This window comes from Coturnix japonica, chromosome Z (assembly GCF_001577835.2).
Source record: "Coturnix japonica isolate 7356 chromosome Z, Coturnix japonica 2.1, whole genome shotgun sequence".
Lineage (NCBI taxonomy): Eukaryota > Metazoa > Chordata > Aves > Galliformes > Phasianidae > Coturnix > Coturnix japonica.
The window spans coordinates 58,222,360-58,249,399 of NC_029547.1; the positions used below are offsets into that span (position 1 = coordinate 58,222,360).

At 42.2% G+C, this 27,040-nt stretch overlaps 1 protein-coding gene across 6 annotated transcripts in view; it reads left to right on the forward strand.

Moving 5' to 3' along the window:
• The first annotated feature begins 24,869 nt into the window (after positions 1-24,869).
• PALM2AKAP2 (PALM2 and AKAP2 fusion) overlaps positions 24,870-27,040 on the forward strand; it is a 234,630-nt gene continuing 232,459 nt past the window's right edge. For 3 of the 6 annotated variants that reach the window (XM_015849810.2, XM_032441519.1, XM_015849811.2), the window contains exon 1: positions 24,885-25,294. In XM_015849810.2, coding sequence (XP_015705296.1) covers positions 25,250-25,294 — 45 coding nt within the window. In that variant the 5' untranslated portion in view covers positions 24,885-25,249. Of the gene's footprint in view, positions 25,295-27,040 lie in introns of all 6 variants that reach the window. The other 3 variants (XM_015849807.2, XM_015849808.2, XM_015849809.2) reach the window with 3 other exon arrangements.

The window sequence follows — 27,040 nt, forward strand, 5'->3', positions numbered from 1 at the left end:
TAACCAGGTCATCTGAAGGTATAAGTTAAGGTTGTTCTGCTGCATTATTGCCATTTAAGAAGAAATATGTCACAGTGATATTGGTCATTTTAGATGCTGACCTCTGGGAAAGAGGACAACTTGAGTCATATGCATTGGGCCCACCCCACACTGGGGGAACATAAGGAGTCCTGCCTTAGATGAGCACCTGAGTGATTTTTAGGCAGATTTTATGGAGTCTCATATTTTCTCTCTTACATTCAATTCAGCAGCCTTATTCAACCTTCAGCTTTTACCTCAGAGCTCAGCCTATCTTCCTCTACACACACTGAGTTAAAAGACTGAGCCTCTTATTTCTCTTTAAAATAATTACAAGAGATGTGCATGCCAGTGATTTCTTACTCTGTGGTATCTCCATTTCTATTTTGGATGTTTCTCAGTGAATGAATATGGTAATGATTAAAATCAGAAGTGTAGTGTTTGAGTCTGCTGTCATAGGACCCATATAGACTCTAGTGAGAGTTGTCTCTTTCCAAACAATTTGTTATTGAGTGAGACAAGTGGAGATTCTACCAAAATACATGCTAATGTGTTAAACCAAGAAAGCTTGATTGTTAAGCAAATAGTTCAGAGTTATCTGGAAAATTATATCAGAGCCAAGGAAAGAATTCATGTTTCCTTATTCTTCAGCAGAAACTCATGCTTCATTCTCTGTATTAGCAATTTTCCATGATCAGTCTTATAAAACAAACAAAATGTGCAATTGAAAATACTGCAGGAACTAGATGTTTAAGGAATGTCTCAGAGACAATGCAGTATTTTTTTCCTGAAGTACATCTAGAAATATTAAATTATACAGAGCTCATTAAACTTATTCTTTGCAGACCACTTCTACGAGGTTGAAATAACTTCTCGTGTATCCAGCACTGAGAAAGACATGATTATGTGATTTTATAGTTACACTGGAGAACACCAATTTGTGATTTATTTCCAGTGCACTTGAGTGTGTTTCAGAATAGAATAGGATAGTAATGTCCCCTCTTTACAGCCACTCAGTGTTTTTTCCTCTTCAGAAAAAGGAAAAGAAAGATTACTGATTTGATGGTGAGCTATGAGGCTTTTCATTTCTAACAACTAAGAAGTGATGATGCAGCAGTTTCGACTATGAATTCAAGCTTTGTCCTTTTCTGTCATACAGAAAGCTTGAGAATGCAGCCTATGTTTGCCAATGGTAAAGAGAAGATTTGCCTCTCTACATCTTTTAAAAAAAAACAGTTATAGAATAAATATCCAGGATTTACACTAGACAGTCAGTCTCCCCTTGGCATCATAAAGTAACTTGAGTTTTCCAAGACATACTGCTTTCTTGGTATACTGAGCTGACATTTACAGTACCCACTTCCTCAGAGAAGTCTGAACTCCTTGTTATATTACACTCTTGTGCCCGTGTGATCTGATAAACTTTGCTTTTGTTTAAAAACTAAATGTCTTCTCATGGTCTTGAGACATCCTGGCCACAGAAAGTACTCGCCTCATTCCTCCCAACGTGCTATGTTAATTCAGATTGATGTTTAGGGAATTGGTCAAATTTAGTGCCAACCTAGTTAGATCAAGTTGAGTTCTGGCAGGAGAGTAAATGCATATGTGTTTTTAATTAATCCCCTGCCTAAATCAAGAGAAAGGATATTGCATTTTTCAGCAGAATTGCTCCACACAGTGCTGACTGCATATATTTAACAAATCTTACTCATGTAACTGAGAAAACTCTTTGGAACCCTTCCAAACCTCATGTTGTTTTTGCCGAGTTATTTGAACTCCTCTGTACCTGGTGTAGGGCTGGGGCACTTTTGCTGGCAGCCAAAGAGTGTCTGTACCTTGGAGTCTTACTATTAACTCTGTTCAGAAAAGAACTTTACATTTAGGCAATATGTTTCTCCTGGGCACAGCCCCAGTGTAATCAAGCTCAGTGCTAAATGCTGAGAATAACTCCATTCCATCCCCTTAAAAACATCAAGCATGTGCTTAATTAAAGTTCCTGGTAGGAAACTAGATACATCTTAGAGTACACCGTTTAAATGGTCACAAGACGTACTCATTACCTGGTGTTGTGAGAACATACACGCTACAATAACTTTCTTTCCTACAACTTTGTCATTTAGCTTTCCAGCCAAGAAATCCAACTTCTTCCCTTTCCTTCCCTTCCCTTCCCTTCCCTTCCCTTCCCTTCCCTTCCCTTCCCTTCCCTTCCCTTCCCTTCCTTCCCTTCCCTTCCCTTCCCTTCCCTTCCCTCCCTTCCCTTCCCTTCCCTTCCCTTCCCTTCCTCCCGCTCTTACTTTTCTTTTTAGAATTTTGGTCGATTTTGGTTTCTTTGACTTCCTGATCTGCTTAGGAATCAAATGACTCTTTAAACAGAATTTTCCAGGCCTTTGATTTGGCTAACCACAAGGTCTAGTTTTCATTTGTAATTTAAATTATTCCAGATGCTTGCACAAACTGCAAAGAGATAGTTTTGACGTGGTCTTTAATACAATACATGTTACAAGGTCACTTCTCCACAGGGTAGGAAAAAAAAAATCCCTTCCTAAAATTTTGAAGGTCAAAGCAGGTAAAATATTCCTCAGATAAGATAGTGAGTCATGCTGAAGGCTGATTGGAAGTATCTTTACATGTAAATATAAACCTAGAAAGAGAAAGAAACACACTCATTAAATGGGTAGAGACTGATAAGGTGACTTCCTGAACTCTCTCACTCTTGCAGACCAGATGTACAAAAGAAGGATTAAAGGGCAGGCAACACTGTCAGACTTCTTAGATAATAAAAAATTGCGCTCGAAGGGAAGAACAATTGTTCGAATCCTCTTCTTCCTAGGCACAAGGACTGTGAGCTGGACTGAACTACTGATGTTCTCAAATTTCCATAGACTTTGCTTTACATTTACTATAACAAACATCCAGAAATAGTATTCTCTATAGAGAGAACAGTCCTTTTGTTTCAGCCAGCACTCACTGAGGTCGGTAAGGCACAAACATGTACCAGTCTAGCTGGGCTGTCTCTCTGTCACTGTTCCTATCCTTCATTCATGCTGGAACTGAAAAAACTGAGGTGTGGTCAACTTTCTTTGCCAGGTTATTTTCCTGTCAGATCTTGAACTGACCAACTTTTTAATTGCAAAAACTCATGAGGGAGACAGGGGGAAAGCTTTACATATGCCAGAAGAATGAACATAGCTTGCAACAGCAAACACACATGCATCAGACTGATGTAAAATCTGAGTCCTTAGAGCTAGCAGTGGGGCTTCATGCATTGCCATAGACAACTTCTATGTGTCTATGGAGAGGTGCATTTAATATTCCCTAACTTACCAGCCACCTAAAGATTTCTTGTCTACATTCTGTCAACAGGAGACACATGTAAGGTATTTTTCACAGGACTTTGACCACAACTTTTTGTAACAGAATCATAGAATTATCAAGGTTGGAAAAGACCTAGATCATCTAGTCCAACCATTACACATACTTCCTGGCTAAATCATATTCCTCAACACCACATCCAAACGTTTCTTGAACACTCCATGGTCCGTGACTCCACCACCTCCCTGGGCAATGATGTGGCAGCAGTTCTCTCACTATTTTATTTTATTTTATTTTATTTTATTTTATTTTATTATTTTATTTATTATTTTATTTTATTTTATTTTATTTTATTTTATTTTATTTCCCAAAATGAAAATAAATATTTCTTGCTGGAGGTGGTGATCACTTATACCATACAAATTTTTACATTAAAACCTAAGATACTGATGAGGTTAAGTTAGAACATGAACATGAAGGAACTGTTCAGTGTAATTTTGCATATTACACTAAACTGTTTCAGAAAAAATTTGAGTCAAATCTTTGCAAGAGGGGCTGAGAGAACGTATAAATGAGAAGAAAATTTACTGTTTTATGTCAACAAAAGTGACAACATCAGGTAGGAAAACAGCTTTCCCTCCTTTTCCCTTCTTCAGTACCAAACCTCAGGGATCATCAAGTACCAAATCTCTGCCACATGGCAACCACTAGACAAAATCCTAGACCAGGTAGCCCAGATCACCATCCACCCTGGCCTTGACTTCACCTCCAGATAACATCATCCCACATCTCATACTTTTTCCTGGTTCATGTATGAGTACACTGACAATACAGGTTGCTGCAAGACTTAAAGTAAGATGAAATTTCAGTTATTTATTCTTGTCTATAGCTTCTCCGATGCCATCTCTAATGCTTTCCTTGTACTTCTGAAGAGGAATATGGAATAATGAAACGTACAGGCAAATGTAAACATACAGCATGAAAATAAAAGTAAATGCTATTTTCCATTCCATAACACGGTGTGCTAGCATTTAGGGAGGTTCAGGCACAGATCCTTGTGTCAGACATACAGTTTATGGTATTTTTTGTCTTGACCGGTTGTAATGACATATCTGTAGCACATATAATTATGAATCTGTCTCTTCTGGTCAGATACAATAATGCAAGTTCTCTTTTAACACAATGTCATTTTGACCACGTATATTTCTTGATGCTTTGTCAGTAATGGAAGACATCCAACCAGTGTCTTATTTCTGGATAGGGGGAACTTCTGCTTTTACTGATCCTTATAAGGCTGATATTGTTCAGTTGTAGGGATCTATGCACAAGGTTAAGTATTACAGATGCATTTCTGCTGGAAAAAGTAGTGATTTGATAGTGATTTTTCAGAAGGAAAATGAAAGACTGCCTTGTACCAACATCCTGAATATAGGTTGGAATATTTTTTGCAATGGATGACATTTCTGGATTTGCACAAAAACCTGATGAGAATGCTGTATTGTAGTTTTCCATAATAAGCATCTGGTTTGCAGTAGTTGACAATTTTCTTTGTGCCAGCCAGCAGTTTAATAGACTATAGCACAGTTCAGGTGCAGGCACCTGGAGTGTAGATGTGGTCTGGTAGATCATGGTTCCTCACTACTGACTCCCACTGACAGTTTTTGTTTCATTTCTAAATGTTTTAAAGCACATTAAAGACGCTGCAGTGCTCAGATGGAAGAAAAGGTAGTAAACCTTTCCCTACCAAGTGATTCTTACTGAGAGATGAAGATTTTTTCAGTAGTTCAATGCACTGACTATGTGGGTGCTGGCATTGTTTTGTCCTGTTTCCACTTCCTCGTATTTTCGTAAGTTTTCACACACTTTTATCATAGTTTGGGATGTTTACAATGAAAACACAGAGATCAGCTGAGACACTCAGATTCAGCAAATACAAATTTGGGATCATTTACTATAGGTAGGTGCCATAAATACTATGTGATGTGAGCAAAAAGTTTAGTGGGAGTCTTTCACAAACTGCATCATATTCCCCTGCAACTTTATGCTAGATGTAATGCAAAGATAAATATTTTCTAGGACACACCAAGGCTAATACAGGGAGATATAATACAGCAAACTAAAACAGCATCTGGACTCAGTGGTTAATGGAACATTTCTATATGGAGCTATAATCAGCATAATGCAGTAACGCTAGCAGATTTTTCACAGTTATACATCATTAAAGATTTTCATGCCCTGAGCAGCCAGCAACTCTGAATGCTTCTTCTGCTTGCAAGTCCCTAGGATCATTCATGAATAAAATTGTTTTTAATGCCTTGACAGAGAAGAGAATTCTCAGAGGTTACAAAGAAAACCTAGAATTGAAAACACTTAAAAATTCCATCAAGCTTTACTCCAGGTCATGCATGACACTTCAGCATGGCTATTCCTTTCTCCAAAAATAGCTCTCTTGAAAGTGGTGGCATTTCCTTTGGAATGAAAACCTACCAACAAGTATTTCAAAACCTTTTCTCTGTAATGTGTCCTGCTGTGAGTCATGTCTTGCAACAGAGCACAAGGCTTTGACTGAAACAACCACTGCTCAGAAAAGAAGTCAGGTATCTGTTGCTGCAAATTATCTTCATTAATTTACACCACATTGCCACATCATGGACAATCTGTAGACTTCCTTAGCACTTAAATGTTGTGCGAATACTCTCCCGTATTCAAACATCACCAAGATGGACTTGCATCATGATTTTTCCTAAGGAAAGCAGCTTAAGATTGTCTTTTACATTAGTATTCCCCTATTGGTTATGCGGCACCTCCCCTCACTTAAGACAGCGCTCTCTACTGATACAACACTTCAATACTTCACGTACTTTATGTATCTTTCCTTCATCCATCTTTGGACAAGTGAATTAATGTCAGCAGTCCACAGCACCATGCCCATGTATTTAGGTGAAGGAAAAACTGCAGGAAAAGTCTGAAAGGGACTGGGGGACCCAAAGCCACAGTGTAGATTTTCCAGGAAGGAAATTCAAATTTTCTCACGAACACTGTCACATACAGAACTGCATTTTGCAGGTATTACCAAACTTCTATTTTTATTTATTTTTTACACACCTAAAATGGGTTAAAAACCAAAGGTAGCACCTTACAGCAAAATCTGAGGCTGCTGGTATTCTATTAATCCAGGAAATTTATTTATAAATAAATTGCGAAAGAAAGGTAGAAAAACAAAAAGTTGGGAAGACTCTCTTCAATGAATGTCAGTACTGTTACCCTGTAGCAATGCATTCAGTTGGAAGGAACCCCAAGGGCCATGGGAACCAACACCGAGCTCCACACAGCACCACTCAAACACAGACAGTGTGTGTCAGAGTGGTGTCCCAACACTCCCTGAGCTCCGGCAGCTCGGGGCTGTGCCTGCTGCCCTGGAAGCTGTGCCATGCCCACCGCCCTCTGGGGCACAGCCTTTCCCTGGCTCCCCAGCTTTCCTCTGACACAGCTCCATGTCGTTCCCTCAGGTTCGATGTCTGACTGATCTTATCAAAATGTCAGTGAGAACAAACTGGGGAATGCTATAAAATTAACGCTTTTTCCTCATGCAGCCCAGTATCTGCCTTTCTTGAATATGGAAGCAAGTGTTAGCAAGCCTCGTGATCGCTACTGTTTTCCTTCAGGACCTCGAATAGTCAAGTTTTTAAAATGGTTCTTATGTCTCATAATGAGGAAGACTGTACCATCATGAGATTATTAGTGAGAATATAGCTAATTAAAATCCCGCTGTAAGTCTGTGGAGTGTAAGGGGCACTAACAAGGGGACTGTATCATTCCCTGTTGGCTGGGGGTCTGACTCCACAACCTCTGCAAAAGCTGCATCACATGGCGAGGCTGCAGGAGAAAAGCTCCCCCACAACAGATCTCAGGCTTTACATATGTTTGTCTGTAATGGGATTACTTACCCACTGTTAGGTAAGCAAAAATTGAAAGAAAAGCCTTGCTGCTTCAGGGTTTAAAACTCTTTTGCCTACACACCCTGGACACAGATCAGTGTGAAAGCAGCACTAATAACAAGCTGCTCCAATGGAAACGAAAGGATCCCCTGGCACATTTTAAAGAGGTATGTGTAGATAACCACCAATTAAGGATCAGGTGAATATTGCCAATAATTGGAAGACATTAAAAGAAAGCTGAAACAGACAACCACAGGGATGGCTGAGCAGATTGGATCTCACTTGCCTGGAAAAAAAAAAAAATGGTCTGACTGTCCTTTCCTCCATCAACAAAATGGTTTCTTACATTGAGAGTACTGTGGAGAACAAGGGATAAGAAGATAAGTCATGATGCCTTTAATATTGCAGATACTGAATGTGAAACACTTAATACTTTATTAGGAGCTGTGCTTTGGAACTGCTGTAGTACAGAAAGCTGAAGAAGGAAATGAGGCTTATTTTATTTAAAAAGCAGGTCATGAAAACAGAATTTAACCTTTTGAATAACTGGATTCTATCCAGAACAATTATTTTTGCCATCAAAGTGATTCTGAAGTGAAAAGAACACAAAGCATTCTTGCAAATTGAGTAATTTGCAGTTAAAATGGAATGTCTACATTTGGCAATGCCAAGGCTTACTTCTTGAAAGAAGATAAACATATTTCTTGCTAACAAATGCTGGTGTACTAAACTAAATGGGCTAAAGTGTTGAGAATGAATTTTTTGTGGCTAACCTGAGGTACCACGAGAGATCCTTGTTCCAAAGTATGCTAAGCTTGCCTGAAAATAATGCTTCTTTTCCATATGCTCTAAAATATTGGCATACTTTCACTTTTATTTTTAGAACAGGCTAATAGGTCTCTTTAAGAAGAAGAATACACCAGTTTATTTTCTTTGGGAAAGATGGATGTCATACCCACTTCTAGGAAACATGCCAAAAGAATACACTTCCTTCCCTGATTCCAAAGCATGTGCTGTACTAACAATTATTTCAGTAAGGCTGATGGGCTAGAGCAATTAAGCTCATAGACTTTAGCACTTTGAACAAAAATTCCTCTATTATACTTTCAATTTAAGTGCTCTGCTATCAGTTTGCTGATGATGCAGTAAACAAGCATAAAAATTATCTTGCCACTAACATCACAGAGAAGCAACTCTAAAATGCCTGAGACAGCACTGCTTTCCCATCACACCAGATGTAGACCAGAAAGAAGGAAAGCAGCATAAAGTTTTGGCTAATAAGATCCTTGCTCCCTTGTGTTTTCCACATCTGAAGTGTCTTGGTGTACTTAGGACCTGATTCTTACTAGCACTCAGACTTAAGATGGCCCTAACTGAGGAGCTGTTGTGTTCAACAAGAAATTATATAACTGAATTTTCTTTTGATGTTTTAATGAAGATGATCTCATGGAAAAAGAGCGTGGATGTCTTTTGCTGAGAAGCACGTTTGCTACATCCTGCTGGGAAGTGGGCTGATGATGTTCCCAGATGTTGTGGCATGTATCGAGCACCCTTGGACCTCCCAGTTCAGAAACTCCTGGAGTCTGGAAAAAGGACATTTGCTCTTCAAAATCAAAACAGGGATTTTAGGCTGGCCAGACTGAAAAATGTCACTATCTGAGTGTGAATCTTCCTGAAAATGAAGGAATGAGAACCTCTTCACAGCTCCAACAGAAGGCTCCATGCAGCAACATCTCCCAGGGGATGACTAAGAATAAGCCAAGACTCTATTCCTTAGCACTGTGTCAGCTGATCCCTGAACTCCTCCCCAGATGATGGTGAATTCATTGAAAGGGTGGTGAACTGGTATGAGAAAAGCAGGATAAAGCACAACACTCTGAAGTTCTCTGGGAAACAGTACACTTGTTCATAGCTAAGAAAGTTGTGTGCATATAGGGAGAGACCACAGTTACGCTGATCACAGGATGAGATATCAGGTCTGGGTAGACACAGAGACTTCAGAAGTATTTCCAGGTCTGTCAAGTTATGTCATATTTAATGTCCTGTCATTAAATAGGATAGGCCACTAGTACTGAGATTTTGTTAGATTCTTCTTCCAAAAAAGGAGAAACACAATCATACACAATATGGTGTGAACTGAAACAAAGGATTAAGACAAATGTGTCAACTGCAAAAATATCTTCCTTCATCTTGACTTGCGCTACTGCTTCAGTTGCTGTACTAGCTGCAAAATAGCACTAGCTCCCTTATTCCAGGTACTGAGCACAATTTTTGTTGGTTTTGTTTGTTTGCTTGATATTTTGTTTCGCTTTTGCATTGAAACTCTTACAATCATCTCTGTTGGTCCTGACTGCCAAATGTTGGCTCAGAATTTCACTTAGAGAACAGGATAACTTCAATTCTTTCATTTTCTGTCAGACATACTTTTGAAACTATTGGATGCCATTTTTGCAGAGGACTTCCCCAAATACCACCACAGCCTATTAATGCTTTCTCACTGGATTTGAAGAATAAATTTGTGATGCAGTTAAAATGCTTTGCTGTGGGACTGGCTTTTCTTGAAAGAGATGCCTTCTAATTGAAGACAGCTGAGATTAGGTTTGATTTTCAGCAACAAGGTACCTGATAAAACAGGAGGTCTGACGCTTTCATAGATCCCTGTTTAGGCCTCGAGAAAGGAAAGGGGAGAACCTACTCCCTTATTTTTGACATTATCTAACTATGAATGTACGGATAGCCAAAGCAATGTATCTTTAAGCTACATCTTTTTGGATTATAATGACACGTTTGCAGAAGTTATACATGCATTTTAGGCCTACATTCAAAAGATAATTTACACAGACATACACATCAATTAAATCCATCAGCTAGCAACCTGAAATAATTAGGAAAATCTAGGATTTTATTCTTTGAAGGTTGAAATAAAGTTATCACTTCATTCCCTTCCCTTTTCTCCATACATTTCTTCTTTCTCCTCTGTCAAACAGTATTCAGTGCAGTGCCGGACAGGCACAACTTAGTTTATATAAATGTCAGAGCTATGAGAAACATTCAGTAAAACAGACACTGAGTAACGGCTGGCTAGTCTTGCACCCAAAGATGCTGCCAGCCCCACTCTGCTGATAACAGATATGGCTGTTCTGCACAACTGCTGTTCCAGTAAAAGCACTTGCACACTTCAGCTGGTCTTATTACTTGCAGTGGCACCTGTGTAAATTCTTCTAACTCAAAATTAGGTTTGCCAGGTACAGCCATTATCTCTAGATTTTTCACTGGCACAGGTTTGTTGACACAAGCATATTAACAAAGCAGTGCTGGTATAGATTTGTGGTAGCATGGTGATGCTTCAGGGCTTTGAACCCCAGCTGACAGCATGCTGCTTTCATTAAAACCCACACCAAACTTGTTGGCAGGTTGTTTGAATTCTGCCCTTGGTAAACTGCTGAGTCCCTGCTTTTGCTCTTGATTCCCATTCTTGCTTAAGTGCCACCTGAACCACAACTAGAAGATGGTGCTGGAGAATAAACACTGTGTTATCTGCGCTGGGCAACAACAGAACATCTGTGCAAACAGGTACTGAGCTGGGTGGCCAACCAACACTCAAAACTGTTCTGCAGTGGCCCTATTTATTACTGCCCAAGTTAAACAGATTTAAACTAGCACAGACATCCTTTTCCTTGTCACAAAAGAGGCTCATCCTTAGAGTGCAAGCCTTCTGGAGCACTTCATTCAATATGTAGGCAGTCTCCAGCGCACTGCAAGTTTTAATGCAAGGCTGAGCTGCTCCTGGGATCTACACAATGCCAGCTTTTTCTTCAACAGGTGGTGGATGTTATCAGCTACTCATTCAAATGCAGTGAAGCCTTATTCTTCCATCTCTTCTCCATCTTCTCTCCTTTTTCTCCATCTTCACAACTTCCTCAAACATGTAAAGAAGGTCGAGGCATAGGCTGGGCTCCTTGATAACAAAATCAATACTTCCATGCTGTATCTGCAGTCTTGGATGGATTTTCAGGAATACTGCATCTTTTTTACTGGCTTAAAGGACTAAGTCGTCACTTGAGTCACAAGTGGCACAAGGGAGTAATGGATCTGCCAGTGAAACAAAACAACCTCTGTACAGTGCATGCAGAAAATTCAATTGGTGTCTGTCTGGCTGCTTCCCTTTCTTCTTGGGCACACTTGTGAGGCACTATAATTGGCTTAGCCAGGGAGATAAGTGACAATTGTGGATGGGAGAAGGAAAAACAGGAGGAGGAAATCTCTCTACTTTTTATTTATCTATTGAGTTGTCGTTGTCGTCCAAGAAGCACTTAAAAGAGATCTTCTGCACTTATCTGACAAGAAGAAGGACACATGAAAAGACCTAGTAATTAAATAAGTACCCAGCTACAAGGCTGTAAGAGTCCAGAGCTTTCTGCAGTCTTCTGACAAGTGTCATACCAGCTGCCCTGGGAGAATCATAATATCCCAAGCTGGAAGGGAACCACAAGGATCATCAACTCCAAATCCTGGCTTCACTCAGAACCACCTCAAAATTAGTCTTTACATCTGAAAGCAATGTCCAGATGCTTCTCTGGGCTCCGATAAGCTCAGGACCATGACCATTTCCCCAAGGAGTGGGTTCCAGTACCCAGACACTCCCTGGTGAAGGCTATTCCCCAGCTTTGTAGCCCTCCTTAGGACACTCTATTAGTTTTATGTGTTTTTGTGCTGTGGCATGAAAACCTGGATACAGTGTTTGAAGTGAGGCCACAGCAGTGCAGTGTAGATCACTTTGCTCTTCTGGCTAACAAGGCTGTGCTCAGTGCGCACCAAAGAGGTGATGGGAGGGAGCAAATCAAACCTTCAGGTTTCTACCGTCTGCCCCAGATTAAACCAGCACAGCTTCACCAGTTTTCCTGATCTCAAAAACATAATATAGAAAATTTCATAAGAACAAGATGATCATGGCTGAGACACGAGCACAATTAACCATGGGGTTTCACACATCCCTTTTACATGGTGACTTTTAATCTTGCTGCTTTGGGAGAAATATCTTTGCTGGCTCTAGTTTGCAAGGACACATGTTAACATGCACAGTGTGACTCTGGACTTATATCACCCATTCAGGACTGCATAAGGAGAGTGCTGCTATTCTGGGGGCACATTGCAGTCCCAAGCCTTGCAGCAGGAGATGTGGTGCAGGGCATGTCATGCCTGTTTCCTATGGGCATTGCAGGCTGGCTTACATGCACTGGACAAACCTGACCAGACAAGGCTTTTACTGCTTTTCTTAAGAAAAGTCTTTCATTGTGTGATGGGGAACATTTTGGAGTCTAATTATATGCAGGTCGGTTCAACTAGTACCAAGCCATTTGAACATGACAGAACTGCTGGAGCTCTGAGGGCCTCTGTGTTTCTTGATGGTGTACAAAAGACACTGCAGCAAATTGTTTCAATTGGCATAATCAGATGAATGAATCATAAAGCAGACAAACAGCAATTCATCCCTCCATGCAGATTCTCCCACTAACTGCACTGCAATTAGTCAGCCCAGTAATGACATTTCCAATACAATATCACTTGCAATCAGGTCTCTCTGCTCATAATCCTAAACCTGACAGCACAGCGTACTGTCATGGGTTTATCCCCCAAAATAACATTGTTCTGTACCTCCCTGGGACACAATCCTCGCACAAAGATAAGAGCTTGCCTGCAGGATATATGCCTGTTGATAGTCTCTGACACAGGGTACCCTCGGAAATGAACTTCCAGCTCATTCCAGTAGATTGGAACAGCATAACCACTGCTGAACAAGGCATGAGCTGTGAGCAGATCCACTGCTCCCTTTGTCCACACAAGGTACTTGCAGAGAAACATCAGTGTTTTGCTCAAAACTGTGTGACAAAAGTTGTAAGGCAGTAACTGGCAGCAGAGGCACTGTCTTTGAGGCATACAAAGGTTATATGGAGGTATTTCAGCTTCTGGGTAGTTCCTGCATACAGTTTTGAAAATAGTAAAGGGTGGCATTGTTGAAGATCTCTTGTGAATCAAATGTTACACACAGAACCGCCTAGCTTACCTCCTTGGCATTCCTTATTTGTAAACGTAAGGGAATTAAGCAAAGTCAGACTTCAGCATTCGTATATTACTTCCTCAAAAACTTTCTTTGGCTTTCAGCCATCCCTTCCTGTAAGCTCTGGAAATGATCAGAGCTCTTTTTTTCTCATTACCACTGTAAATAATGATACCCAAGATTTTTAAAAATTATGGCTTCTTTGGATAAAGCAGAGAGAAGTTCCCAGTGTCAGCAGTTTATGTCAGCATGGAGCTTATTTTACACCACAGAAGGACTGCTCCAGGAGGCCGGTGGGCTTCAAACGCACTTAGCGAGATGCAAGCAATCATGTATGTTGTGTATCAAATTGAGTAGCACTTCGAGTCACTGGCCTGAACTGAACTTAATAACAAGCTTTGACCTGTGCTACATCTGCCCTGGCTAGAGGAGAATTTGCATCCACTTCAACTCTGACTTTTAGTTTAGCTTTGATTTGACATCCCCAAACTGTATTCTGATTTTAGAGCTATTTTTTTTCTGCATGGTATTTGCTTACATTGCATTTCTCTATTTCTGCTCATTTGCCTTTACCAGCTGTCTTTAAAAATAATTATGCCTCTGTCTGGCTTTTTTTGGTCACCTCTGTTAGTTACTGAGAGAAGGTATTTCCTAGAGATTACATGTTTTTGACAAGAATGCTCTTCAGCTGACAAAATTCAAATGTGATTTTCTGCAATATTAATTTGAGACGGTCTTTATGGATGCGCCTTCCGGGCCCTTTTTCAGAAGAGAAAAAGAAAAGCTGTCCTTTTTCAGAAGTTGGTACACAAAAGGGTGGGCTAATGGAAAAAAGTAATTTGCTGAGAAGTTTGAATACTTGCAAACAGTGTTTAGTTTCTGTTATGGTTACAATACAAATGACTCTTTAATCACTGACACTTGTCTTCTCTTGATGAGTAACTTTGCTACCAGCTCCTCATTCAAACCTTGCAGCCACTTTGGTCAATTCAGCCAGCTCCTGCTTCCAGTGTGAGCTTCTGGGGACTGATTTACGGACATGATACTGAACTACCTTTCTGTTACTCATGTAGTTACTAATGGCACTTTGTACAACTCTTTGGACAAATGACAAAAAAAACTTTCAGCCATGGATGTCCATGTATATGGTAGATTAGAACCTGCTTAATGAAAACAAGCAAACAAATAGGAACAGGAAAAACAAAGCCATCAGACAGGATTCGTTTTAGAACACCAGAAAATAATAATGCAAGGGCTGGAGCAGTAAACAGACTTCAGTAAGAGAATGTAAATAGAAGAACCAACAGAGAACTTCAGAGAAACTGACTATGGGCATCTCGAGGCACAGCTGTCAGACTGGCAAGAGTTCTATCCAGCTGGCCCACATTGTTCTGGCATGGGTCGCTGCTCTGTGAGTAAGCACCTCAGAGCACACAGAAGAGCTTCAGCAAAGGCAGATTGGAGGAAAGCTAAACTGCTAAAAGCTGCAGCTAGCTGTAAATAACAGGCATAAGAAAAGGCAGCAAAAGGCAGTGTTTTCAGGCTTTGCTTCTTAATGCCATTCAACCCCAGCTGAAAAGGATGGTGCTCAGGCTCCTCAGCCACAGACATGCAGCCTTTGTCCCTGTCTTCAGTGCACATGGAAGACACAGCTTGCTTCAGTCTCACAGCCAAGTAGCTTTATTCTGAACAACCGCTCAGATCTGCAGAGAGGGTACAGAGAAGCTGTGAATCTCAGAGGAATCAGATATGGGTGTGGAAGTCCTCACATCTCATGACCCTGTGCAGGGCAGGCTTACACAGGACGTTGTTACGTGAACAAAATCTGCTCAGTTTGTCCTCAGTACTGAGACTGGTGATGGCTGTGGTAGATCTGCATTGTTCAGCCATCAGCCCACAGAGGCATCCAAATAAGTCCTCTGCTGTGCAGAGCATCTTTCCAGAGGAAGGTCTGATGTGCAGCTTTATGAGGTCTTAAGGACAGATTTAGTGAATGATGCGTAGCTCATCTCACTGCAGGGAAATGAATCAAAGAAGGGGACCTGATATTAATTTTCTTGCTGAGAGCAGCCTGCAGAGCCTGGAACTCAAAGATACAATATCTGCTTTGTTACTCTATGAGCTTGCTGTAAAATATGCTGTAATCTTTGCCAGGGGTATGTTGTGCATTCCCTGGAGGTTTTTCAGCACTGAGGAACACTTCAGACCGCTTCACAGTTTGCTCAGGCTTTGCCTTATAAGGCCTTTTAGTCAGGGCACAAGCGCAGGACAGCCCTCCTGGTGTCAGCCTGCAGGGAACAGATCACAGCAGCAGCTTCCCAGTGAGGGGCTGAGGCCCTTCCAGCTCCTGTGCTAACAGCTGGTGATAGTATGGCCTTAGGGTCAAGCTGGGGAGGGCAAAACTGTAACCCTGCCTGTGGGCATGTCCCTGCAGTGAGGGCCTAAGCACTGAGATGGGAAATACAAACCACTGAAAGCAGGCTGTGCTCCACTTGGCCTAAAATATCCCTTCTGAAAGCTGTTTGGATTGTAAGCCATGGGAAACTGCATTCTGTGGGAACATGGGGGGGGGGGGGTGGCTCCAGGCCTCCCGCTGTGACCAGCAAGGCTGTACCTGCAGGCACCTGGGGATGAGGACTTCCACCTCTCTCATTCAGGTGACGCAGATTCTGAGTCTGCAGAAGGCAACCCACAGCAAGGCTGTGCAGGCACTGAGTGGTTTTTGGTGGGACCAATGCAGCTGGTTCTACATGTCAAAGGGCTCCAAGCAGAAGCCATGTCTTGTAGCCTGCTTGGGGTGCAAAGGACACTGTAGGATGCTGCACTGTGTGCCATCTACCATTCTCATGGACAGTACTGACCCTTACAGAGCGGCTGACCCAGAATCAAAGGACCACAAAATAGTTATGCTTTAAAACTGCAATGTTTGCAGTACCTAGGGTCCTTAGATTGCTCAGTTAGGAATACAGCAGGCTAAGCTTTACAGCAAAGGGAAAAGGCTTGTCTGGTTTGAGTGTAGAGCTCCTTATGCAGGCAGGCACATGTATATACAAATTTTAGTTGCAGCTGCTGATTTCCAAAACAAACTAAGCTACCTTTTGAAACCTTTGAAATAATTTCTTATTCACAGTCCCCACTGACATGATGCCAGAAATTTTCTGCAGCTTCCTACTTGCATCAATGCCGAGTCCAGGGCTCTGTCTTCATATCTGATGAAATTGCAGCTCATTCTAGGCAAACAATAGCAAAAATAACTTCAAGCCATAGGATCTTCTACTCAAAAATAACAGTCCAGAATATTTGCTCTGCTTCTCCAGAACCATCATTTTCATTCGACAGTTCATGCCAGTTTTCTCAATACAAATCCTTTTTCCCACCATTTTTTTTTTCAATATTAACTCATTTCTATCATGCATTCTTTGTTTCTTTTCAAACAAGAATGTTCCTTTTCTTTTCCATTATTTTTTTTCCTCCCTGCCTCACTCCAGAAGATGATGAGCTACATTTCATTTCTGCAGTAGTTGATTTTCTGTGATGTTTGGGAAAAGTATAGTTGCATCGATTGCAGGAATGATCTCCATTATGAAATTTCACAGCTGGTACACTTTCATCATAGGATGAGATGGGCAGCCTAGGGTATTAAATCAAAACTCTGATAGCTGTATAACAGGTGCGGTGGATGTAACGAATCTAAGAGGGAAAAAAAAGAAGAACCTACTAGAGAGGTACTTTTTTGAGCTAATAGGTGGAACTCCTTGTCTCAATATACCACCGACAAACAGAATGAAATATGTATGAATAGGGGTCTGGAAAGCTGGGTTGGTAGCACATACAACATGATATTTTGGAAGAGAAATCAGGACCAGAATTCTTCTACAAATTCTAAGCTCCCAGAAGAGCAGTGTTATTCTGCAGGGATTAATAAACAGATTGCCAAATGTTTTTTTAGCCAGAAAGAAGAATGCATCACATTGTTCACAATTTTGTATTTTCACATTTACTCTACAGAAGAGTACAAGGCACAAAACACTTTCCTCAGAACATATCTCAACTTTGGGAAAAGAAATCAAATTCTTTGAGAAATCCAGAAAATAAAAGGGGAGTACTTTTTAATCTTTATATCTCATTAAAAAGAATGCATGTTTTCTGCATAAGGTACATTTGATAAATAAACATTGCTACACATCTAACGAGAGTTCTTCTTACAAACTAAGCACTAACCCAACTTTTTGGAGGTGCAGCTCCACCATAATTCAACTAATGGTCAACCAGACAAGAAGCAGCCCAGAATAGAGAAATCCATATGAAAACAGCAAACAAGCTGCAGGCAAAGAAACACCTTCACAGAATAATTTCTAAGTTGACAGTGGTTCATTAGGAATTCTATATTCTGAATGCCTGTTTATTGACCTACCCCACTAAATAAAATTGCCTGTTGTTTGGATTAAGGTTTGCTTTTTAAGGAGCATTACTGATGTGGAGACATATAAGTTTGTTATTCAAATAAAATACTAGAAGCTTGAAATCATCACTTTCATGCTCCGTGTGAAATAGGCTGCAAAATTTGTTATGCTTCTACATCTTTCTTTTTGTGTAATCAGAAAAAAAAAAAAAAAAAAAGTCAAACACCACTATTGCTTGTTAGATCTGAAATATCAGAATTCAAGGCTTTTAAGTCCTTTCGTACAATTCCAGTTTTCTTAACTAGTGTCATCATCTTTAATGAGACTTTTTACAGCAACGCTGATACACATGCCTTCAATACAGCTGAACTGGTGCTTAGTAATTTGGCAACAAGAGATCTTTTGAGAATGTTGTTTCATACAGACATGTCTAGGGCTCCTGCAACCCCACTGCCATCATACACCAGTTATAATACTAGTTTCTCCTATAAACATATGTATATAGGCTTACACATGCTAGAAGCATCCTGAAGTGGTCATAAAAATGTACTGTGCAATCTCTAGTACTGGGCACTAGCATCAACAAACACTCTGTCTTCTGACAAATCTCAACTGGAAGAATTTTATCAATCTTTCAAAGATATATTTTTCCCTTAACAGAAGCAGTCTAAGTTATAGAGAAAATTAAGTTGCCTAAATAGACGTGATTCAGACAGATAGATAGTACAGAACTCTGCATGCCTTTGCTGAGTGCCTGTAAGATCAGAACTGCAGATGTGGTATTGCCCATAACAACTGAACATCAAATTAATTTGGTGATCAAAAGGGAAAACACAGAAAAAGAGAGAAAAACATTGTTTTCTATGGGAAAAAAATATGTTGAGTAACAACATGAAGAGGAGGTGTGTTTGTTATTATCTCTGTCTCATTCTCTCTCCATATATTCATAAATAAACCACTGCTTCTCCACCATCCTAATGTGTAAAAACATTACACTCTGAGGAGTGGACAGTGGCAGAAGCAGATGTGAAATGATGGACTTTCCTCACTTTCATTATGTGGACTCAGACTCCTACTAAAAATTTGTACAGCTCTGGCTCTGCAATTGAATTATTCAAGGAGAAAAGGTCTTATATTGTTAAATTAACAATATGACATGCCTCCTTCCCTCCATTTGTGCAGAGGGCCCTGCTTTATTACTCACTGTAATTAGTGCTGAACTCATGCCTGTAATGCATGGCTGCTGTGGGCTCTCCTGTGCTGCCTGCCTGCAGTAAGGCAGACATAGCCTCATCTGGGGCCTTTTTCTTCTCACTCTTGTCACATCTAGCAGTAGTTACTCAAGCCACAATGAACTTCTCTTCAGACCTGTCTCCAAAGGTCTGAAATTGCCATGAAGTTGAGGATACCTGCAGCCTTTCTCTGCATTTTGTTACTCCTCCACACAAGGGGCATCAACTAAAGTAGTCTGGAGAAAGGTGAGAAGCCACCTTAAGTACTGAATTAGGAGAGGGTTGAAGTATTCAGCCTCTTACCAGATAGTTTTGTTTAAAAGGTCAGGTGACTGCTCAGTGTGCAACAATTATGTATTGTACTCTTTCCCATGTTCCAAAATTGGAAAATATGCAGAAGCTTAAAATGTAGACATGCTGGCAGGAGTTTTCATAGCAGACTGACAGATTAAGAATCATTTCACACTAAAATTAACAGAAGACAGTGTCAATCATTTCAACTGCTTTGTAAATCAGCATTAAATTTCAAAGTAGGAACTGCTGAGTACTAGGCTCAATGAACACTCTCTTCTGAATGTTACATTTATACAGCAAAGGTGTAAGATACAAAGATGATTTCCTAATTAGCTGCATGTCAGAGATACCACATTAATAATAATCTCATTGTGAGTGAAGCTTGTATATGGTATACAGTATGATGTAAAACAGATCTGCAATTTTTACTTTATAACATTAGAGTATAAAAGAGTATTATTGGACTGGCATTAATAGAAAATCACTGGAACTCCAGTTTTTCTCAGGAAGCCTGTTTACGATTTTCCTCACCATCTGCCACTGCTATCCATAGCACTAGTATTGGAAAGGCTTATGGAGAATGCTATATATTAATCTTCCTGATGCTTTAAGTAAGGCACCACTGGGGACACCTTTCCAATCAAAGGGATATTACAGCGTGTTTGCATGCCTTTAAGTTGAGCTCAGGAAGCTAGGAGAGATTGAAAGAAATCATTCTTGCATGTGCAAAGTTGTCAGGATCTGTGAAACCAAATGCCACAGACTATTTCTGATAGGGTGGACAGAGCAAGTGATGGTATACATGGTTCTCAGGTCATTAATATCTTCTGGGGGATGTGCAGTTAAATGGTGATGACATGCTTCAGAGGCATCATTATCCTCAAAGAATATCCTCAATAAAACCTTGCTTTTTAGTGAAGATTTGTCTATTCACAAGTATATTTCTGCCCTATGCTTAATGCTGAGATCTTTACTTTCTATCTCCTCTCTGCTTCAGCTGGATGCAATCTGGCAAGGGAAACACTGAGGGTAGAAAGTAGAAGGTAAGAGCCAATCACGATTTTGTTTTTGTGTAACTACAATGAGAGCAGAGGTATCTGGAAAAAAAAAAAAAATAAAAATCTGCTTTAATTTCTCTTCTGCGTTTTGCTCCCCAGGGGCCAGGCTTCTGCAGTGAGGCACAGTGCCAGCAGCAGGGACTTGGAATCCCCAGAGAAGACAGGCTTGCTTCATTAGTTCCTTCCAAGGACTGGAAGTGCTGAACTGCAGTTAGGCCATCAAATATCCATGGGGCTGGCTCAGGAAAGCTACGGCTTCTTGTCCCCATCCTTGCCACTGACAGTATCCTGCTGGTGGACAACAGGCTTCATTTCACCAAGAGACCTTGACTTTGTGGAGGCTCTTGAGGGCCTGCTGCCTCCCACTGTGTCTAATAGTCACAGAATCTTAGAATGATGGAATTTTTTAATATTAGAATTGTTGAATTATAGAATGGTCTAGGTTGGAAGGGACCTTAAAGATAATGTAGGTTCCAACCACTCTGCTGTGGGCAAGGTTGCCAGTCCTGCAGGATGAACAGGCCACATAGAGACCACCCGCTCCATGCAAGTTTCCCACTGCTTCAGAACAAAACCAAAGAAATGAAGAAAAACCTAATAGACTGCACAGAGTAATAAATGTTGTCTTACCTATCCATAGGCCTGATGTCTTGGGAAGGTTTAAAGAGCTCCAGCTCTTTAATTTTCAAATAATGCCATTTCCCACAGTGCATGATTTAACTTCACATCTTGATATCAAGTGGCAAAACTGAAACAAAAAACAGGAAGAGGTGACATGGGAAGGGGAGACACAAGAAAGGGCGACAGCAAGAGCCTGATGGCTGGTGAGGCTGAGCCCGTATTGAGGCTGCAGATGGAGGAGCTTCTTCTGGAAATGCTGGGTGATGTCACTGCCAAAAATTCTGAAGACTGCCTCATATGAGATGTTGTGATTGAATGAGTCCAGGAAGGGAGCGTGGCCAATGGGCACAGGAATCAAAAGTGTAGATGAATTCTCATTCCTGGCCTATTTTAATTCAGCATCTGGAGGCAGAGTCTGGTAAGGAAGATAAAAAACAGATTAATGAAACCTCAGAATTTCAGCTTAGATTAAAATAATATTGTTCAAATATGCTCTGGGGAGGAAGGCTCGACAATAGAGAGGATGCCAGCATAGTGTAAGAGTAGCACAATGCAACACGCTGGCATCTGGTAATTTTAGGAGCCAGAAGTATCTTCTCTTAAACAATCTGAAATGCAAATGCAAAGCCTGTTTTCACTCTTTGCTCTGTGTTTTTCTGACAACCGCTGCCAGGATCCAGCCACCAACTTGTCACCACAAAACTATGTCAGTACGTTGGCAGTACTGAGGCGTTGGTCTCAACCTTCATGTGTGTGTGTGTGCCTTCCTCACACAGTCTGCAAGCCAGTGTCTGGTTTCTCAGACTGACTCACTCCTGTTGATAGCCAGCAGGAGGGGAGCCAAGGTTTTGCTCTGAGAACAGGGTGCTGGCACTCTGCAGCAGGGTTCTGATCCTGTGCAGGTCAGTGACAAGCCTTCGTTAGCAAAATACACATGGGGGTGGCTTAAAGAGAACCCATCCTAAACCAGAGCTTTCTAAGCTCAGTTCTGTGGAAAGGACAAGAGCCCCATTTCCACTCTTTAAGTGGTCTGTCTCATTAGAAGTTCAGGCTATCCTTAGCTCAGAGTTCTTTCAGAATCCTTTCCAGCAATGAGCAGGGACTAGAGATTGTTTGCTACACTCTTTTCCAGAAAAATAAATATAGCAACCTATTTTATGGAAATGGGATGCAATTTGCTCATTATTGAGCTGTAGTGGGTTTTACTCTTTTAAAAGTCACTGTGAAGACAACAGCATTTTTACTGACATTTGAAAAATACTAGGGATATTTTTCCTTTTTTCTCCCTGTGTAGCTTCTGAACGCAGTAGACTGGAATACTTTCCTCTTGCTTGCAGGGTCTTCTAGCAGCTTCTTGCTCCTCCCTACACCCCCTCTCCTCTCTGGTTTTCTTAATATTTTAGTACATTTCTTACCAGGATAGGAAAATATTCTGGAAACAAAAATCATAACTAATAGAGGGGAAGGGGAAGAAAAAATAAAGAAAAAAAGGTAAAGATTGCATTATGTTTTGTTTTGTTTCATGCTGTTTTATTTAACAAAACTCCACAGACTGTCACGGCCAACTAAAGCACCTCACAGAGTTCATCCCACCAGGGAGCTCTCTGTGAGGCCCCAGAGTGAATTCTCAGAAACAGGATCAGCAGACAGCTCCAATACCACAACAACACTTGTTGGTACCAACAGTGTTGAGCACCTCATTTTGATAAATCTTTTTCAGTTCTGATTTTGGAAAACAGTTCCACACCCATTCCTTCATAGCAGCAATGTGCTTGGCGCTCACACAACCATCCAGCAGCTGCTCCAGACAGAGTGCACACCATCACCTGCAATAAGCACTGCAGCTAATGGGGAGGCAGGATAATCATGGAGTGAGCACTGCGCACATATTTAAATGAGAGCACCCAAATGTGTTTAAACTTGTGTTTGAATCACAAAATCATGGAATTGTAGAGGTTGGAAGGGAACTAAAGAGATCATAGAGCCCAACCCCCAGTACTTTGCAGAGAGTTGCCGTAGAGAAGGAAAGAGCCCCAAGTGTGACTGCATCTCAGGGTGGATGTGTCCTGGTCCCAGCTCCAGCCGCAGCCTGCAATAGGCATGCCCTGACCTTTGCTGGGTACAGCTCGTAGCTGAATTCCTCCCTGGGGCAAGGCTTGACAGCAAAACATGAGAAGGGTATTGAAGGGATTTAATTGCATAACTTGCAAGCCTCAGTAGGAGTTGCCCATGTAGGTTCTCAGTGCACTGTGGGAGTATAGATGTCTCGATCTGTGTGATAGGATACTTCAAAACCATCTGTAGTAATACAAGCCGTAATGCACAGACCTTTGTGAAAAACAACAACAACAATAACAAAGGAAGTTCTGCATAAAAAGGCCAAAAGTGAACACATAAGCTACATGATAGATGCCATCTAACAGATTATTTAAGACAAACTGGAAGAATGAAAGAGCATCCTGTTTTAAGTTGATGTTGTTGCATTGCCCATAGCTGTGAGCCCACCCTGACAGCTGCTCATGAACACCACCTCACTTGGGATATTGCAGTAAAACTTTGCTTTTGGCCACAGAAATTAGTAGAACTTTGCAATATTCTGAGTCTTTGGTACAACAAAGGACTTCTTTCAGTGAGGCAGAGCTAAGCAAGAAGTCACTTTGATATACCATCACGAGGGAAGGAGCCTTCTACCAGTGGAGGAGGAAAGCAGCCATCATAGGGGTAAAACACCAGTCTGGAAGGCACACCAAGTAGCAGGCACATGAGAAACAGAGGTCATGCAAGGAGTCCCAGTGACTGCAGACTGTGCCAGTGCTGTGGGAGCAATGTGTGTGCTGCCCCAGCGGATGCATTTAATTTGCAAATTAAGTTTTGTTCCCTTGCGCAGAGAGCCAACTGCTGTTCTGAAGCAGGAAGTAAGTGGGAAAGTGGGGTTTCCATGCTGCTTAGAGACCCAGTTTTGCTGCTAACAGGGGAAGTTCATGTGGGATATTAGCGAAAATTTTGTCTCAGAAAGAGTGGTCAGACACTGGAACAGACTGCCCAGGGAAGTGGTGGAGTCACTGTCCCTGGAGGTGTTCAAGAAACAAATAAATGTGACACTGAAGGGCATGGTTAGTGAGCATGGTGGGGATGCACTGAGGTTTGCACAAGACAATCATAGTAGTCTTCTTCAACTGTAATGATTCTGTGGTCCTATGATTCTATGATTCAATGAAACAAGGTGACCTCCAGATTGTCTCCCCCATGACAATGGAGATTGCCTGTCTGTCAGCAGGTGGTGGTGAAGACACAGTTTCTGCTGCACAGCACACTTCTGCAGGACAGCAGTGGGATGCATGTTTAGCCCCCATTGGCTTCTGCAGCGGGGCAGTCCTGTGCCTGCTGTGCTATAGCACCCAGTGGGATGGGGCTGGAAGGGAATGGCTCTTCAGCATAAGTGAGAGAGAAGTGAAGGAGTTATCAACTGAAGAATGTAATGTCAATGCTGTAGCTAAAAACAAAGGTAATGCTGCAAAAAATAACTGTGCTGGTTCCCTTCCCTCCCCTCCTGCCTCCCTCCCTACCTATTAGCCTGGTTCTCCAGCAAGGTGGCTTTTACTTGCAGCCCTGTCACTTGATAGAGATGGATGCTCACACGTGCCATGCACAACCACCTTCCTTCCCCCTGGCATGTGCTCTTCACGCCCGCTCTTGCGGTCTGCCCTGCAGCTCTGTGCCGTGTTACTACTGACAGCCACACTTATTCTTTCTTCACTGCCCTCGGCTCTCCCTCCCCAGCCCCACGAGGCTGCTGCAGCCCCGCAGACCCACTGCCTGCCTGTGCGGGAGGTGCAGCAGCACTGCTCCCCTGCTGCAGTCCTGCGGGTCTGTGCGCACCGCGGATGTCAAGCTCCTGCCGCGACCCAGAGCTCCATAGGAGGAGCAAATGAGCTGAGACGTCAAGGCAAAAAATTATAGCCATGCAAGCTATCCCTGTGCTCAGCTGCTGGGAGAGTGCATACATGGCTTGTGTGACAGCAACAGCGCACAGAAGCTGCAATGAAATGCAGTTAGCAATACAGCTGGGAGACAGGCAGCGAGGCAGGCACTGGTCCAGCGACTGAAATGATCCTACCGTGAGCCAGCCCGCAGCGCCTTCAAAAGTGGCTGACTACTGCACAGGAGCTCGGCTTTCTTTGCAATTACTCCAGTTCCCCCGGGTGACTGCAGTGTGTGCTTCACTTCACTTTTGTTGCTTTTCGTTTGGTTTTGTTGGCACGGGATTTTTTTTCCCTCCTGCCTTCCTCTCTCCTCCCGTGTCCTTTTCTCCAGGATGGCGGAAGCAGAGTTGCACAAGGAGAGGCTCCAAGCCATAGCAGTAAGTCAGCTTTGCATTACTTGCTCTTTTGTCTGCGGTCAGGGGAGCCGCAGGAAGGGGGCAACGGGCAGCAGGGTCGCCACCAAGTTGTGCACAGAGTTCTTCATCGGGGAGTGGTGGTTGCAGCTTCCCAGCAGGGTTTGGCTGGGGAAGGGGCTCCGGTGAAGTGCTCTGAGCTAACATGTGCAGGAGGGAAACGCGAGTGCACAGCGGCATGCTTGCAAGATTGATGATGGAGAAGAAAAGAGGGAAGAAGTGGGGAGGAGGGGAGATTGCGGGAGAAAATCCGCGCTGTGCTGAAAAGGGTGTATTCACACAGTGGGAGCTGAGCTGAGCTGATTAAGAAGTTAAACATAAAGGATCTACTGCAGGGCGGTTTCTGCTGCAGGAAGCAGTTCTGGTGTTACTAATTCTTAATTCCATCAAATGCAAGCATTGCGTTATCAGAATCATGTAATTATGTATCGGGTAAGCTGTCACCCCAGCTCCGTAGCTGAGTGCATGCTTTTAGGCAAATTCTCTGCAGAGTTTCATCCTGGCAGGGAAGAGGTCTGAGCAGCATTTTGCCCCATTTTAGCCAAAACTTTCATTTCCACGTCTCACGCCGTCATTTGTAATGAGGAACCGTTGCAGACTGTGGGCAAGGATGCCCGTGGGGGCCGGGCCTGGCTGCGGGTAACCACATCCCTCGGCATGCAGACACTGCCAGCTCATCGCCTGGCGCACCATGGGGCAGCCCCACGTAGCCCACATCACCCGGTCCCGCGGTGCCCGATTAGCATGGGAGGGCTGCGGCATGCGGCACATCCCGAGTGGGCTGTGGCCATCCATCCCTGCCACCCCTCCTGCGATCAACAGATGCTACGTGCTGCAGCAGGCAGAGAGCACGGGTGTCCTTTGTAGCTGGAGGCATGGCTGCTGCTGCCGCTATTGCGGTGCTGCTCCTCGCTGTTTGCTTTGCGTCCTCTGCTCTGCTAATGAGCCCACGGAGATGTAAAATAACCAGATATCAATCAGACAGTTGCGTTTTCTTTTTACCTCTTTGAAATGTTCCCTGGAAAAAACATCAAATGCTTATCGTGTGCTGGAGGAGGGGCGGGGGGAAGGGGGAGAATACTATTAAGTGTTTAATATTCAAGCAGCAGGAAGTAGGTGCATTTTTTAGGTTGTTTTAAAGTTCTATGACATTGCCAGTTCCCCAAATGAAAGCACTGGGATTGTTCCCGAGCTAACCCTCACCACTGCCTCAGGTTCTGGACTCCTGCAGCTATAAATAAGGGAGAGCTGTGCTGCAGAGCTGCTCAGCATATTGCTGCTGTGCATGTTTTTGGAAAACTTCCACCTTCAAATTGAAAAAACAATTTAAAAAAAAAAGGTTTACATTACTGCTGCTTTTCCTGCCTGCTGCATAGCAGCCAGCACCCACTGCCATACCACAAGATGTCCCTACACCTTACTGCAGAGTAAGTCGGATACGCTGCTTCTTGGTGCATTGCATTTCACACCACTGAGGCCATTATGGAGATAGAATTGTTGTCTGGTGTGTTACAGCTTCTTGGAGTTGGCATAGGCTAATATAAAAGGAGGCTGAGAACCTGGATCTGCATTTTCTCTATAAATTTCCTTTATGGTTTCTATTTCTGTAGTGCCTGCTAGGCTGGCTGCAAGTAAAACATAGCATTGTGATATGTGCAATGAATTAAATTGCAATAATTCAACTTCAGTGTCAAAAACATTCTTCCTTAC